Source organism: Pezoporus wallicus, unplaced genomic scaffold (genome assembly GCF_028554395.1).
Source record: "Pezoporus wallicus isolate ANWC-B61680 ecotype Strahan unplaced genomic scaffold, APGP_CSIRO_Pwel_v1 contig_3181, whole genome shotgun sequence".
Taxonomy (NCBI): domain Eukaryota; kingdom Metazoa; phylum Chordata; class Aves; order Psittaciformes; family Psittacidae; genus Pezoporus; species Pezoporus wallicus.
This window is the reverse complement of record NW_026641700.1, coordinates 1,726,147-1,740,103: the sequence shown is the minus strand read 5'-3', so window position 1 is coordinate 1,740,103 and position 13,957 is coordinate 1,726,147. Positions and strand designations below refer to the sequence as shown.

At 40.7% G+C, this 13,957-nt stretch overlaps 1 protein-coding gene across 1 annotated transcript in view; it reads left to right on the top strand.

Moving 5' to 3' along the window:
* CMC1 (C-X9-C motif containing 1) overlaps window positions 1-9,200 on the top strand; it is a 41,121-nt gene extending 31,921 nt beyond the window's left edge. Inside the window, exons 3-4 of the mRNA XM_057424902.1 lie at window positions 7,546-7,636; window positions 8,937-9,200. Of these exons, the coding sequence (XP_057280885.1) occupies window positions 7,546-7,636; window positions 8,937-9,051 (206 nt within the window). The 3' untranslated portion in view covers window positions 9,052-9,200. The remainder of the gene's footprint in view (window positions 1-7,545; window positions 7,637-8,936) is intronic.
* Window positions 9,201-13,957: the final 4,757 nt, after the last annotated feature.

Here is a 13,957-nt window from a genome sequence, read left to right as displayed (position 1 = left end):
GAAAGGATCATCTGATATTTTAAGGTGTACATTTTTTAAGAAACATCTTTCCCAGCTCTGTATTACTTGGGAAAACACTTCCCCAGTCAAAGCGGATTGTGTGCCTTTGGAATCTTTATCAGACTGAAAACAAAGATTAATCTTTCGAAGCCTCACCCCCCAAAAGTCACTTGCCTCAGATCTCATGTGTGCAGCACGGATACAGAAACAGAGAATGAGGAGAGGTGACCTGTCCCTGCCCAAGCAGCAGAACTAGGAGCTGAGAAGCACCTTGAGGTTGCATGTGTGTGTCTGTTAATTACTTTACTCTGCTCCATGATCCTGCCGGGCACTGAAGTGAGACTGACCGGCCTGTAGTTCCCTGAGTCTTCCTTTGTTTCCCTTTTTAAAAATGGAGGTTACATTTCCCCCTTTCCACTAAGCAGGAGCTTTCCTGCATTTCTCAAATACGGTAATGGCTTGGCAACTTCATCCACCAGTTCCCTCAAGACCTGCAGATGCACCTCGGCACGTCCCATGGACTTGTGCACTTTCAGGTTCCTTAAATGATTTCAAACCTTATGTTTTCCTGCAGTGGATAGTTCTGCATTCTTCCAGTAACTGCCTTTGCCTTATGTGGCTTGGGCAGTATGGCTGGAGCTCTTGTTGGTGAAGACTGAGGCTAAAAACTCATTGAGTACCTCGGCCTTCTCTATGTCTACAAGCAGCTGAGCAGCAACTTCTGTTTTGAACTGAGTGATGCTGGAGAATCCGTACATGCCTTACAGGAGTGTTCAAAACTGGTATGATACTGTGGTTTCTAAAAAAAACCAACAAACACCACAAATAAAGAAAAAAAAAAAAACAACTTATTTTTTCCTGTGACTTTTGAAATCAAGTTTAAATAAGCCGTTGGTTTCCTGTATTCATTTGGAAAGCCCCTTCTCAGCTGTAATGTCAGAAAATAAATGTTCTTGCCAGGTGTGGGCAGTTGACCAAACCCAGAGACATGTAATATCTGTGCATTTTAGATTTGAAAACTTTGAAGACTTGCTTCCAAGTGGCATTTACAGAGCCAGTACCTGGATAGTTCTGAAAACAAAAACCAGCCCCCAAACATTTTTGACCTGTGCAGTGCCTTTCCTCCCCGCTGCTTTGGCCTATTCCACATCCAGCCGAGGGATACTTGGAGGCCAATTAATTTTTGCAGCCGGATTTTGAAAGCTTGCTAATGAAAAAGGCATCCATGGTATGACACAGATAACCACAACTGCAGTAGGTGGGACTTCAGCAGGACTTAAACTGAAGAGGCTGACAGGTGCTGGGGAGATTCAGGCTAGCATGTGCCTTTGGTATTGGGCTGGTTTTTAATCTCTTTCTTCCTCTTCTTCTCTTGGAGGCTCGTCAGATAAGACCCATTGTGGAAGGGTTTTGAGAGGCAGGTGAGAACTTTATGCTTCAAGGTATAAGCCAAGCTCATAGTTGGTAGGGGTTAGGAAGAAAATGTTCTTCTGTAACGTAGACTTTCTGGCACCTCTTTCTGAAACAGCTATTACTTGCTTCTGAGAAAGATGGTACACAGGACAAACGGGCCCTTGGTCCAATTCCGTGTGTTAGTTTGCCATCTGTATATGTCCTCTAAAGCAAAGCGTTCAGATTTCTTTCTAGGATATAACTTGTATTCTTTACCCCAAGGAAATGTGTTTATAGAAACAGTTCTTGGGTTTTGTGGATACATTCTTCCTCTGCAGATCACAGTTATGCTATCTGGGCAAGGGGTAATGGCTTGAAACTTAAAAAGGATAGATGTAGATTAGATATAAGGAAGAAATTCTTCACTGTAAGGGTCTACTGTCCTGGGGTTCAGTGCTGAGTGCACCCTGGAAAAGGTTGCATAGGAGAGATCTTTAACACAGTGAATATCCCTTTCCTGAAATTCCTGGAATTGTCCGTCCTCCCCAGTCCTGTGTTGTGTGCTACTGCATATTGATCATCTGCCCCAGGACAGATACAGGTGCCCTCAGCAGTATGTTGGAGCTACAGAAGCTGAAATGTAGCAGCTTTTTTGGGGTGGTGATGGGCAGGAAAAGGGAAAGTATATGATTATTTTTATGTTATAGCAAATGAATACTTGTGGAGACAAAGTGTTTGATCTGATAACAGAAGTTAATTTCAAAGAATCAAGGTTATTTTATGTCAATTTTTTTCTTTGCCCTATATAAGATGCATTGAATTATTTCATGCTATCTCCCTCTATTCAAATTAATCTGTCTTATATATATTGTTCCTCAAATTAGAATAATTCTTTAATCAGCTGTTATGCATGCCATAGTAGACTAGAATAGGAAAGCTATTCCTGGCTTACTGACTATGCATGTATTTTATTTGTTATTGTAATTTAAAAGTAAAATCAGAAATATTGATTTCTACTTGACTGGAGAGATGATTTAGTTTGAATATCAGACTGATCTTAATCAGGTGAGAATTAATTGAGTTGGAGGTATTAGATATTCAGTGATGTTAACTGAACCATGAGCAATCTACAGAGAAGCTTTCTTTTGTACTGTGTTAGAAATATAAAATAGCTCGCACTCTACAATGTAAAACAAGCTTTTCATGTGCACCCTACTACTTCCTCTGGCTCATTAAATTCACCAGTGATCTGTTCTGTGCATACTGAGTAACTGCGAAGTAACAAGCTAGTAAATCACAATTTAATACCAAAATAAAAAGAGGAACAACTTCACCATTGAATATTGCTCATAATGTTCTGTATCACTTTAATATTTATATACATCTAACACATGTAGATCTAAAAATCTTGTACTTGCTTACATTTTAAGGAGAACTGTTTCCTCCTCCTTCCACCATCACCCCCCCCAAGTCCCCAGTGTTACTGGGGCATCTTTTCTCCACCAAATGGCAGAGCTCAAGGAATTACCTAAATGTTGGACAGAACTATTTCCCTTTCTGTTTAAAGGCAAAAAGCCACCTCAGGAATAGAGCACAAGCCTGGTCCGGATCACGATACAAGCTTTTTTTTTATTTTAAGAGTGTGATAGCAGTATCATAAGTGTTGAGAAAATATAAATGGTGAGATAACACCTCTGTAGGACTTTCTCTTAAGTAGTAAAATTGTAAAGTCTTTAAATAAACTGGAGCCAGACCTGAGAGGATCAATTTATCTTGATAATGGGGAATATTTCATTTGTTTTGTGTACAAGGACATCTGCAAAATAGATACATAGTTATGATTGGTAAAGCTACAGTTCTAATATTATAATTGCACAGCACTTTGTGACAGGAATCAGTATGAAACTGCCAAGTATTGTTGTAATCTGAACCTGTAAAAAATGAACTTCAGAAATAGTCTTTGTACTGCCTACAGTTCATACACTGAAAAGAATAACAAGGACCCCTTGGCACTATTCTATCAACACAGTTCCTGTGCAGCTGGTTGTCAGTACCAAACACTTTCGTTCTTCTCTTGCTTTGCACATGGAGAGACCTTTGTGTTTGCAGAAAGAGATAGTGAAGTATCTTTTAAGTATTTAGAGTAAAAGATTAGTTTTAAAAATCCCCTACAAACACAATCTGAGACCAACCTACCTCTGCTTGGGGTGGAGGGAGATTGTAGGCTGTGTAGTGTTTTAAATATGGTGCCTTGGTTTTGTTGTCCACTGTTTGTAGGTTTCAGATACTGAGGTTAGGAGTGTTAAATTTAACCTTGTCTTCTTTAGTGGCTTGGAAGAAAATCATTATCTTTGTGCAGCAGAGATGTGGCTCTGTGTTATGCCAGATGTTGGTTTGTCCCTTTGAGTCAAAGCCCTACAAGTTTTTATTTTCATCATATAAGAATAAATACTTCTCGAACCTCTATGTTCTGAGATGAAAACGAGTAGTACCGTAGCTTTTTATATTCTTGTCTTTAAATTAAGAAGTGTTATGTACCAGGTCATCTGTTGGTGGACACCCTCCATACCATGCAACTTTGCTGTAACTAACTTTCTGGTAATGTATTTGATCTTGTAAAAACTGATAATCAACACTTTAGTGTGCTGATTACTGCACGTCTCTCTGACTGCTTGCATAGGCAGGGGAAATCAACTGTCGAGTCTTCATTCTGAGATAAATGAACTGCTGCCCAGTTTCACTTCAGTTTCCATCTGCTTCCCATATTGTCCTGTAGTAAAGTCATAAAACAGAGTTGAGGGAAAAGGCTATTAAAAGCCCTAAAGAAAAACATCCTTCTTAGATATTGATTATATTTCAGCAGAGATTTATGTAAAGATCTTGGTGAACAGTTCTTTACTGTGTCAACCTTCTAGCTAATTATCAAAGAAGCTCTAATAAGAGAATACTCTGTAACTTAAAGCAATTCTTAATCAACCATCAAACATGCTAATTAATAATCTGACATTCAAAAATAATTCTTGATACCTCCAACATGATTTCTGTAATTCTGTATCTGAACAAAATTATACAAAATCTCTGAATAGGATTTTTATAAAAAATAATGATGCATTTCCAGACAGTGTCAGAAATAATTTTAGAAGGCTTTTAAAAGCTCTTTCTTCCCTTTTAAAGGCTCTGTGACCCTGCATGTGCCAGGATCTATAAAAGCAGCTGAGTTTCTCCATGTTCTCCATGTCCTGCTTTCTCAAGGACGTAAGTTGAGATGGAGAGACCCAGTGAAATACAGCTTTTGCATCCTGGGCCATTGGGGATCTAGAGGTGCCAAGGACCAAAGTGAGCAGCTTCCCAGAGCTGCTCAGGGCCTGAGGTGCTCCCTGCTGAAGAGTCAGTCCGTGGAGGGGTCACTTGTCACTGACTCAGCCACAAAGCTGTCACTGTCCCTGAAAATCATAGGAGCAAAGTGGTCTTCCCTCCATAGAAAAATCACTTACATATGCTTTATATGTGAAAACTGGCAAAGCTGAACTGCTCTATGTTCAAATACGGTTGTTCAGCTTCTGTTCAGTTGAAAACAGACCTTGGTCTTGGCAAAGATACTGTCTGGCCATACGTACTTGCTTGATTTAGAGAAGGTACTAAATAGCTAGCTTGCTTCAGCAGGTAGAATCTCTCTGTGTGGTTGTAATGCTGTGAAAATAAGGAGACTTAAAATGGTCAGCAACTGTGCCCAAAACTTTGGGAATTGCCTTGCAGCAGATGCACAAAGCTTTGTTTGAGAGAGAGATTGAGGAATAAGATGAAACCTGGCCTCGAATCAGCAATGAACTGGTCAGTGAACTATTTCTGAGCTGCAGCCTTGAGAAGAGCCCTTTGCTCAGTGTGCATCCCCTTAAACACAGCCTGTGGTGTGGCGAGGAGCCTGTGGGGCTAACCTGTGTCAGATAGGATGTCACGAGAGAGGGGTCCGTGGCCAGTTTCCGTGGTAACTGGTAGGCACCTGCAGCTTGCTGACGCAGTACTGGATCTGGCCCTATCTGTGCACAGAGCACTCGGTGATGGACATATGTGGCTGTCCTGGCAAAGCCTCATCAGGGTTCATTTTGTGAAGGATGAGCTTTTTTTTTTTCCCTTTCTGACAAGGCGTTTTCGCTTGTGTTGAGCTCTGTCTCTCCTTTTATTCAGCTTTTATTTGTAAATAGTGGGGATAACTTTGATCGTTTGTTTGAAACATTTCTTTCTGCAGTGAGTTTGCAGACTGGCCTAAATTTATGTCTGATTTCACTGATGCCTAAGGTTTTGTTTCAGTAGCTTGCTGCTTGCAAGGAGAAAGCAGACATGGTCTTGTATAGTCATGGAAAGCCATTTGCTAAAGATTAGAGGATGTAGAAGATTTCTAAAAGATGCATTGTGCGCTGAAAGAGCAGCTACTCTCTGTATCATGTTGTGGTGTATCATGAAGGAGGTTGGTTTGAGTGTTTGAGGGTTCCTGAGTGTTCCAACCACTGCTCAGAGCTGCTGAAGTGTTAAACTACAGTGGGGTTGTATCATATCCTCCGTATCTGCTCCGTTTGTGGTGTCTTGCTGTGTACCCTAAAGCTTTGTGCAGGTACTGCTTGAGTGAGAAATGAGTGGTGATTGTAAAGATTACAGAGATAGAGATTAATTCTTGGTTTGAGATTATATCTGGAACTATTGTGCACTTTTTGTGAGATTGTTCTCCAAACCAGTAGTTCTAACACTCTTTGTGCTGCTTAGCAGTGAGATGTTTTTCATGAAAGGGTTGTGAGGCAAGACAACCTAATTAAAAACAAACCAACATTCTCCAGCATGTTTATGGTAAACATTTATAACTAAACCTGTCTTATACCCCACTCCTTACATGACTGCCAGAGAGATTTTAAAGTGCTGGAAGAGAGGAGAGCAGGATAATCAGGTTTTGTGTGCTCATATGAGGATGCCTAGTATCCTTTAACCTGCTCCTATTCTTCCTCTCTGTTGTTAAGTGTCAGTAAGGTTAAAGCTAGAGAGCTGGAAGCAGTTTTATCACTTCAGGGCAGTGCTTGGCCACATACTGCAAGCAGGGCCTCCTGAAGCCATGGGATGTTTGCAATTGCAGTTCGGGTTTTGTTCTCGGGAAATCGCGCCTTCAGCCAGTGAGACTGGTGAGCGAACGAGTGAGAGGGACCTCCTGCTGGCGTTTCTGACTTCACAGCATCCTGAAGGGATGATTAGTACAAACCAGCACAGCACTTAAACAAGTGCCTGTAGAGAACAGAAATCAAACTGGTCACTATGCAAACCATGAGCGTTTAAAGGCTTCTGAGGTTTTCTCCAGGGAAAACAAAGGACATTTTGAGAAATGTGATCAGAGGTATGATTTTTTTTTTTTTAAAGATGCTGATGTAGGGACATTCAATGTCAACAGTCCAGGAAAGAACAGAAGAAATGTCAGATTCACCTTTAAAAGCCAAAGAAACATTTTGATAACCTGATAACACATTTCTTGTATTGTTCAGAGTAAACTTCGGGTAGCCAGAAGTATCCTCAAAGTGTGCATGTGGATTTGGATGACTTGAGGTCTAAAGCTAAAACACATACCAAACAAAATCCTGGAAACTAAGTGGGGTTGTTAATGCATACCTTTGAGCATAGGTCACAGTGTCTTCCCAACTGGTAATCAGCTGCTTAATTTAAACTCATTTTTTGCATACTTCAGTTGTACATTTTCAGGTAGCACATAGTGGTGTTAGGTGAGGTGCTGTGTTGAAGCACGTTTTAAGTGTTCCTAAGTAATGTTTGAGGTAGGTAAGACATCAGTTCTTTGCAGAGTTTTGCACATATGTAACTTTGACTGCAGGACACTTAAAACTGTCATCAGCACTTTTAGCAAATGATACTTCCAGTTGTAAACTGTTTTAGCAAAATCCCAATACAGCCAAGGACAAGCAGGTGACCCTCACCTAGGGGTTGTGTGAAGCTTCCTCCTTAGTGTGAGGAAGTGTGTGGATCACTTCCTCCTTAGTGTTTTAGGAGTAGCGTCCAGGATACAAGAAGGTGGATTTTTATATGGGAGAGTACACACACAGGTGGAGTTCTTTACCAGTGTCATTTCCTAACTTGGTGGGTTTTGGTTTTCTTTTCTTTCCCTAGCATTTACTAAGTGCTGTCAAGAAACTGGTTTTCTGATGGTGGTGAAGTGTCGGCAGGAGAACACGGCACTGAAAGACTGTCTGGTTGGCTAGTAAGTACCTCATGAGGTTTTGTTCTCTTTTGTTGTTGCTGCCTGGCCTATACTGATCTAGAAATGAGTAGAAATCTTAAGTCTTCTCTGAAGGGTTATGTGGGATTAGTGACTTCAGTGTATTTTCTGAAGATTGTATCTTTGCTTCATTATAAACTGTGAAGGTCAGGGCCCTAACTGACAGAGTTGCATTGCCTTAATAAAGCTGCCCTATGGCTATAAAGCATCCTCTTGATTTAAATGGTGATGGGTATGGATTTCCTTGATTTAAATGCTGACAGACACAAGATTCTCAGCCCAGATGACACACAGCACTGTGCTGACTGTGCTGCGTTACCTGTGTGGGATAAGTTTGTTTGGATTTTGCTTCTTGAACAGTTCAGTTTAGTCACTGTCCTGAAAATGCCCTGCTGTTGTGAAAAGCACTTGCAGCAGCAGCGGGGAAATTGTTACATACCAAAGAGGGCAACTTGATGCTGTGATGGATTGAAACGTCTCTTTCCAGAGTCCTAATTTATCCCCAGTGCTGGGAGGCTGGCATGTGGGATCCTTGAATTTCCCAGGGAGAGGGTGGGGGGAAGGAAAGGTCTTGGTTTGGGGTTTGGTGGAATGTGTGTCCTGCCCTGTTAAACCAGAGGTTAAGATTAAATGGCTTTGAACTAGTGACAGGTATCCTCAAGTGTGTGGGAACTGATGAAGAAACTCAAGCAGCTAGGCGAGAGTTCAGGCCTGACTGCAGTGAGAACTTAAGAATTAATTCGGTTTTAAAATCCGAAACAACAGCACCCAACCAAAATACCATTGAAAAAAAATGCTTACTGCTTGGATAACTCTACTTGAAATCAAAGCTGTGAGAAAAAATGAATCGAGTTTAATGGTCAAGGAGCTACAAACAGCTACATGCTGTTCAAGATATACACTTGAACCTGTTCCCAGTAGTTGCTCGGGTGCATGACAAATGTCAGTGTTCTGCAGCAGATTAATGTGCTGCAGAAGGTAAATGCAAGTAATACATTACTTCCCTGAACTGAAATGCCAACTGTCTTCCCCTTTTTCTACCTTTCCTCTTCATGGCTTCACTGTAGAGGCTTAAAAAGGATTATGATGTCGTGAGAGAGAATGCAGTATCTCAGTATTTAGAGTTTACAAAGGTAACCTTAACGCCTAGGTGCGGTATTTTATCACTGCAGTTAGGCCAGTTTCCTTCGGGTGTGAGAGGAAGATCAGTTCCGAATGTTATTCATACAGTATCTGTTCCATATTCCAAGATGAAAACCAGCATTATGTATTTGTCTTGTAGCTATTCTGATCCATTATTCTATGAAGAATGCAAAACAGAGTATTTGAAGCAGAGAGAAGAATACAGAGCAACTGGAATTAAGAAAAAAAGGCAGAAGGTCACTTCAAATGTGTAGTTAAAACTCAAAAATTAACTTTTCAAATTTTAGATCCAACTTTGATTTAAAAGGGACTTAAGTCATCTGTACCCTCTGTGTGGAATTTAACTGAAATACACAAAATGAGATGAATGGAGAATAAAGTGATCTTTGAGCTTAAAAGTCAATATTTTAATTCCCTGTAATGAAATCCTTAAGGCAAGCTGTCACAGCTTGCAGGGAACTTGCAGCCCTCTGTTCATCTGCCTGGACTCGAGGCTTTGTTACTCATTTACAAATGGCTGTTGGGAATTTGAAGCCTGTGTTTAGTTCTGTGTGGCCAGCTATGCTACAGCAAAACCTCAGGGTGAATAACTGAAGTTGTATTAACTGATCACTAATTGGGTATGCATTAAAATTGGTCTGTTTGTCATGTGAAACTGAGGGTGTATGACAATGCTCTTACTAGAAGAGAAAGGTGGCAAACGCAGAAAAGCCTCTTGTACCAGTTTGATTCATCTTTTTCATGAAAATTGTGAACCATACAAGAACCTGACAGCACTTTTGCCTACACTGTGACTCATTTTTAAGACCACTGTGTCAGAAGAGCTGCCTGTCCTATGCCTATGTGCAGCCCAGAATGACTGTTGTGACACTAGAGGGAAAAGTCTGCCTGACCTAAACCTTCCCCAGGAAGGGAGAAGGCAAATCACCAAGAGCAGCATCTTCCCCTGCTTTCCTCTTTCACAATGAAGATGGATTGTTTAAGCTTCCACGCTTCAGGAGTGGGCGCGGGACCACATTTGCAAAATTATTATGGGTAAAGGTGAGTAAGCAACTAACCCAAGTGTGTAAGATGCAGGTTGCTTCTTGCAGAAACTAAATAGGGACTTAAAAATCCCTACAAATAGGGACTTGCATAACAAAGGATCTTCTTTATACTGGTACTTGAAGCTGCTGAATTGTAGAACTCTCAAATGCATAAATGGATTCACTAGTCTCTAAAACTTTTTATTATATATATTATCAGCACTGATAAGCTCTGAAGTTGCATGTGCTGAATTATGGTGTCAGCCCTTTGTTTCTCTTTACCTACACTGTGTAAGGAAGAACTGGGTTATTGCAGCTTCTCCTGTGTGTACCGTGGCACACACAGAGCTGGACTTTGCTCCTGGCTCTGGGATCAGCTTCTCTGTAACAAACTCATGGCCTTAATGCAATGTTTCCTAGTGTCAAATTCCTCACTTCACACCTTTCACTTCCTTAATGTCTTGTGCCATATCCTGTATTTTAATTGCATTTACATCTTAAAGTTCAAATGAAAGAATGAGTACTGTGAGGTGACAAACTCATACTAGTAAATTGCTTTCAGTTTTGTTTTTGTCCTGGCTGCAACCTCTCCTTGCTACTGGGGTTAACAGGAACCAGCCCTAGATTCTAGTCAATGTAAGAAACATCAGTAGTAAGGTCTTACAACTGTAAGAGTGATTTGACTCCCAGCAGTCTTGCAGGGTGTGTGTCTCAGATTGTGCAGCACAGGAGCACCGTTGTAGTGCTTCGGAGAACTGGGCAAGCACCCCAGACACCCATGGATTTCACTTCTGTACTCTTCCAGCATATTAAAGCTCTCTTCAAACTCCTGAGACAAGCCCCCTACAAATGCAAGACCTAACAGGCAGGAGGAAAAAGGTGCCATATACTTATTTAAAAGGTTTGCCCAAATGAAAACTCAAGAGGAAAAATGAGTGGCAATTTGTAATGCACAGGGGTTTCAAAGTGGCGTGGTACTCCCTACAACTGTGGCCTGAGATACCACAGACGATTAATGTCAGCTAGAAACCCCCTCTGCCTCATATTTAGTACAGCCATACTCCCCCTCAAGTAATTCCTGTGATGTCTGTTTACTTTGCTGGTCCAAAAACAGTCAAATACAGTTGAAAAATAGGCGTTCCATCTAGTTAAAAGTCAGTAACAACGTCTGGTTATTTGTTTCATACTTCTCCCCTGTATCAAACATGTATACACGAACACTTGCATTTTCCCACTTTATTACTGTATCTTGATGCTTGAACCACATTGTCTCTTCCAGCTTAAGACATAATGAAAGGAATTGTGATGGACACTGACCTCAGTTCACATCACATTTACCACAGCAGATTTTTAACTGGTTCAAATGCAACTCAGCTGAAGTTAGGGTTTATGCCAGTAATAGAATATTTTTTTCCACTGTCCTATGTTGATACAATTGCAAGTAGCTCACTGCTCCACCTAAAGAAAGGGGCAAAAGCCCAACCCCTAAAAAATAACCTCAACAATACCAAAAAACAACCAAAGAAACCCAAACCCCACATGCCTTTTGTATCCAAACTACACAAAGCGAGAGGGAAACATCTTACCACTCTGCGCCCAGTGTTCTTCCCAGAGGCTGGGCTGAAGATCAGAAGAGAATGCAGGTGAGTCTTTTCACTCTTCCTTCACTAGGTCATAACATCAGTACTAACACTCGTGTCTGAGCACAGGAGTCTCAAAGTCTGCTGCAAGCTGACTTGGAAATAACATTAATCTGCTTCACATCACTAGTGTAGTTCATATTGTACTGACGTGGACCTTTGTTACATCACTTGGTGTTGTCTTACTGTAACTTAACTCCAACTGTGTGTATCACACTGCTTTCCTCTTTTTCCAGCTGTAAAATTTGACGGCGCATCACAGCTAATTTTGGAGTTTGCTTTTTTCAGTACTCTTAGTTCACAGAAACTCATCAGTTGTAAACCTGCAAAACCAGCAGGGACACTGAAAATGATGAGATTTTTTAAAACATTTTAAATGAATCGAACAGTGGAAGTTTACATACAAGTCATTGGGTTAGTCCAGCTCACCAAATACGTATTCGTCAGCTCACTGTATGCTCACTTAAACATGTAAAGCAACAATTCCCTCTTGCCCCCAAAGTTGTATTGGGTTTCTGTTAAATGGAATTTAACTGGTGGTGCTTTCTTAAATTAAGAATTGTCAGATCAGTGCAGGGAGAAGTTTTAAACTGTTTTGCATTCAAGTTAATGGATTGTGGGCATCATTTAATGTATTTGAGTTTGGTCTGTCCTTAATGTAATTTCATGGGTTTACATAACAAATGCACTTGTGCGCACAAATCACCAGAACTCCTTTACTACAGCTACTTCTGCATGTAATCTGCTGTCATTGTGATGAAAAGATTTCACTTCTGAAAATGAAAAGAGCCGTGTAAGCCACTAGTGGCTTGGATTTTAATGACTTTTCCATCCTGAGTCAGAATTTGATTGTATGCTTCAGCCCAACAGATGCTTCAGCAGCCAGCTAGCTCCCAAGTGACCTCAAACCTGGGGACTTCCTTTTCAATTGTTACAGCTTGGCTACAGCAATGAGTGATTGGATTGGAAATGCTGCCTACACCAAGCTCACCATCAGCCTGCCCTCCTCGCTCCAGCAGCAGCACTTCTGAAGTCCCTTCTCAGCAAACATTGCAGCTCCCTCCTCCATCACAGGAAGCAGCACAGAAGATAAACCGAGTCAAAGGCAAAACAAATTCTCAGACACTGCACACAGAAGCTTAAAATTAAGTTTCCTTATCACACAGGCTGACCAGGAGACTTCAGACACAAGTAGTCAAACCAGAGGCACACGCTGTAGCTTAAGGTAACTGAAGTCCTTCAACTTTCAGTATCCAGCTTTTCCCAGAATAGATTGAAGCAGTCTACAGGGGATGTTTGGTTTTTTTTTTTCCTGAATGGAAGAGGATGAACCTCAACTGTAATTGCTTGTATTTGGAATTACATTTATACACAACCAAGAAACTGAGTAAAAACTTTTGGGTCAGGTATGGAAAGGAGACTTGTAGTGAAACCAATTTCAAACAAAAATAAATTTATTTCAAATCTTACACAGTAGAATTCCTTCATTGCACAAATCTAATTATTAATCAATCATGTTGATGGCTGTTGGATAATACATAATAAAACTCCTCTGTAATGTTGAGGTGGGGAACCCCAAAAGTAAACTACGTGAGAACTAGATACCTTAGAGCTTTATGCAGCCACATAAGAAATGGTTTCTGCTGCTTTGTTATTACACAGGTAGTTGGTTCTATCAGGTGAAGCCTAGTGACTTGGATTTGTTTTATGCATATTGGGTTTTGTTCTATTGCTTTCCAAGAGATTGTACTCCCCTGAGTCAGCTGTGTTCATTGGTCAGAATAAATTCCAGCATGACACCATTTCCATTAATCGCAGACAAGCCAGTAGACATGAGCAAGATAACAGAAAGATAAAAACAATATCTGGTGAATGAGAAACATGATTTATGTATGCTGCACACTAATATAGTAGAAGGTACCTAGAAGGCATTTTTTCACCTTTGAGAGACAAACTGAAAGAGAAGATGATGGGCTTCATATGAAGTACTTTGTTCACAGGGAAGAAAGCATCTGGAACCACACAGGCCATGTAGCACCTCAGTGACACTTTTACAGCCCATCATTACTATGGCTGTGCTGCAGTCGTAGCTTACCTGTGCATCTGCAGACAATTTAAAGATAATTTGCTACTAAATAGCTGTGACATTAATTTTTATTACACTGATCTTAAGCTGGACCTGTGCGTTGAATACTTCACCCAGCCAACCACACATCTGTAAATAACACACTGAGCATGAAGTATCTTCCCGCCCAGTGCAAGCTCAGCATCATGGATCTAATACAAACGCATTGAGCGGTCAGGACATTTCACTTCACCATGCTGTAATAAGCCAGATATGAAGCAGAACAGGTTTCTTTTTTAAAAAAAGGCATAAATTCTATTTGCCTGAAAATAGCTCTTGGCCTCAGGAGGAGAAAAAGAACATCAGTATTTAGACACCCATAATGTCTAAGTAGGCAGTTTCAATTCATGTAACTCTAGTTCTCAGTGGC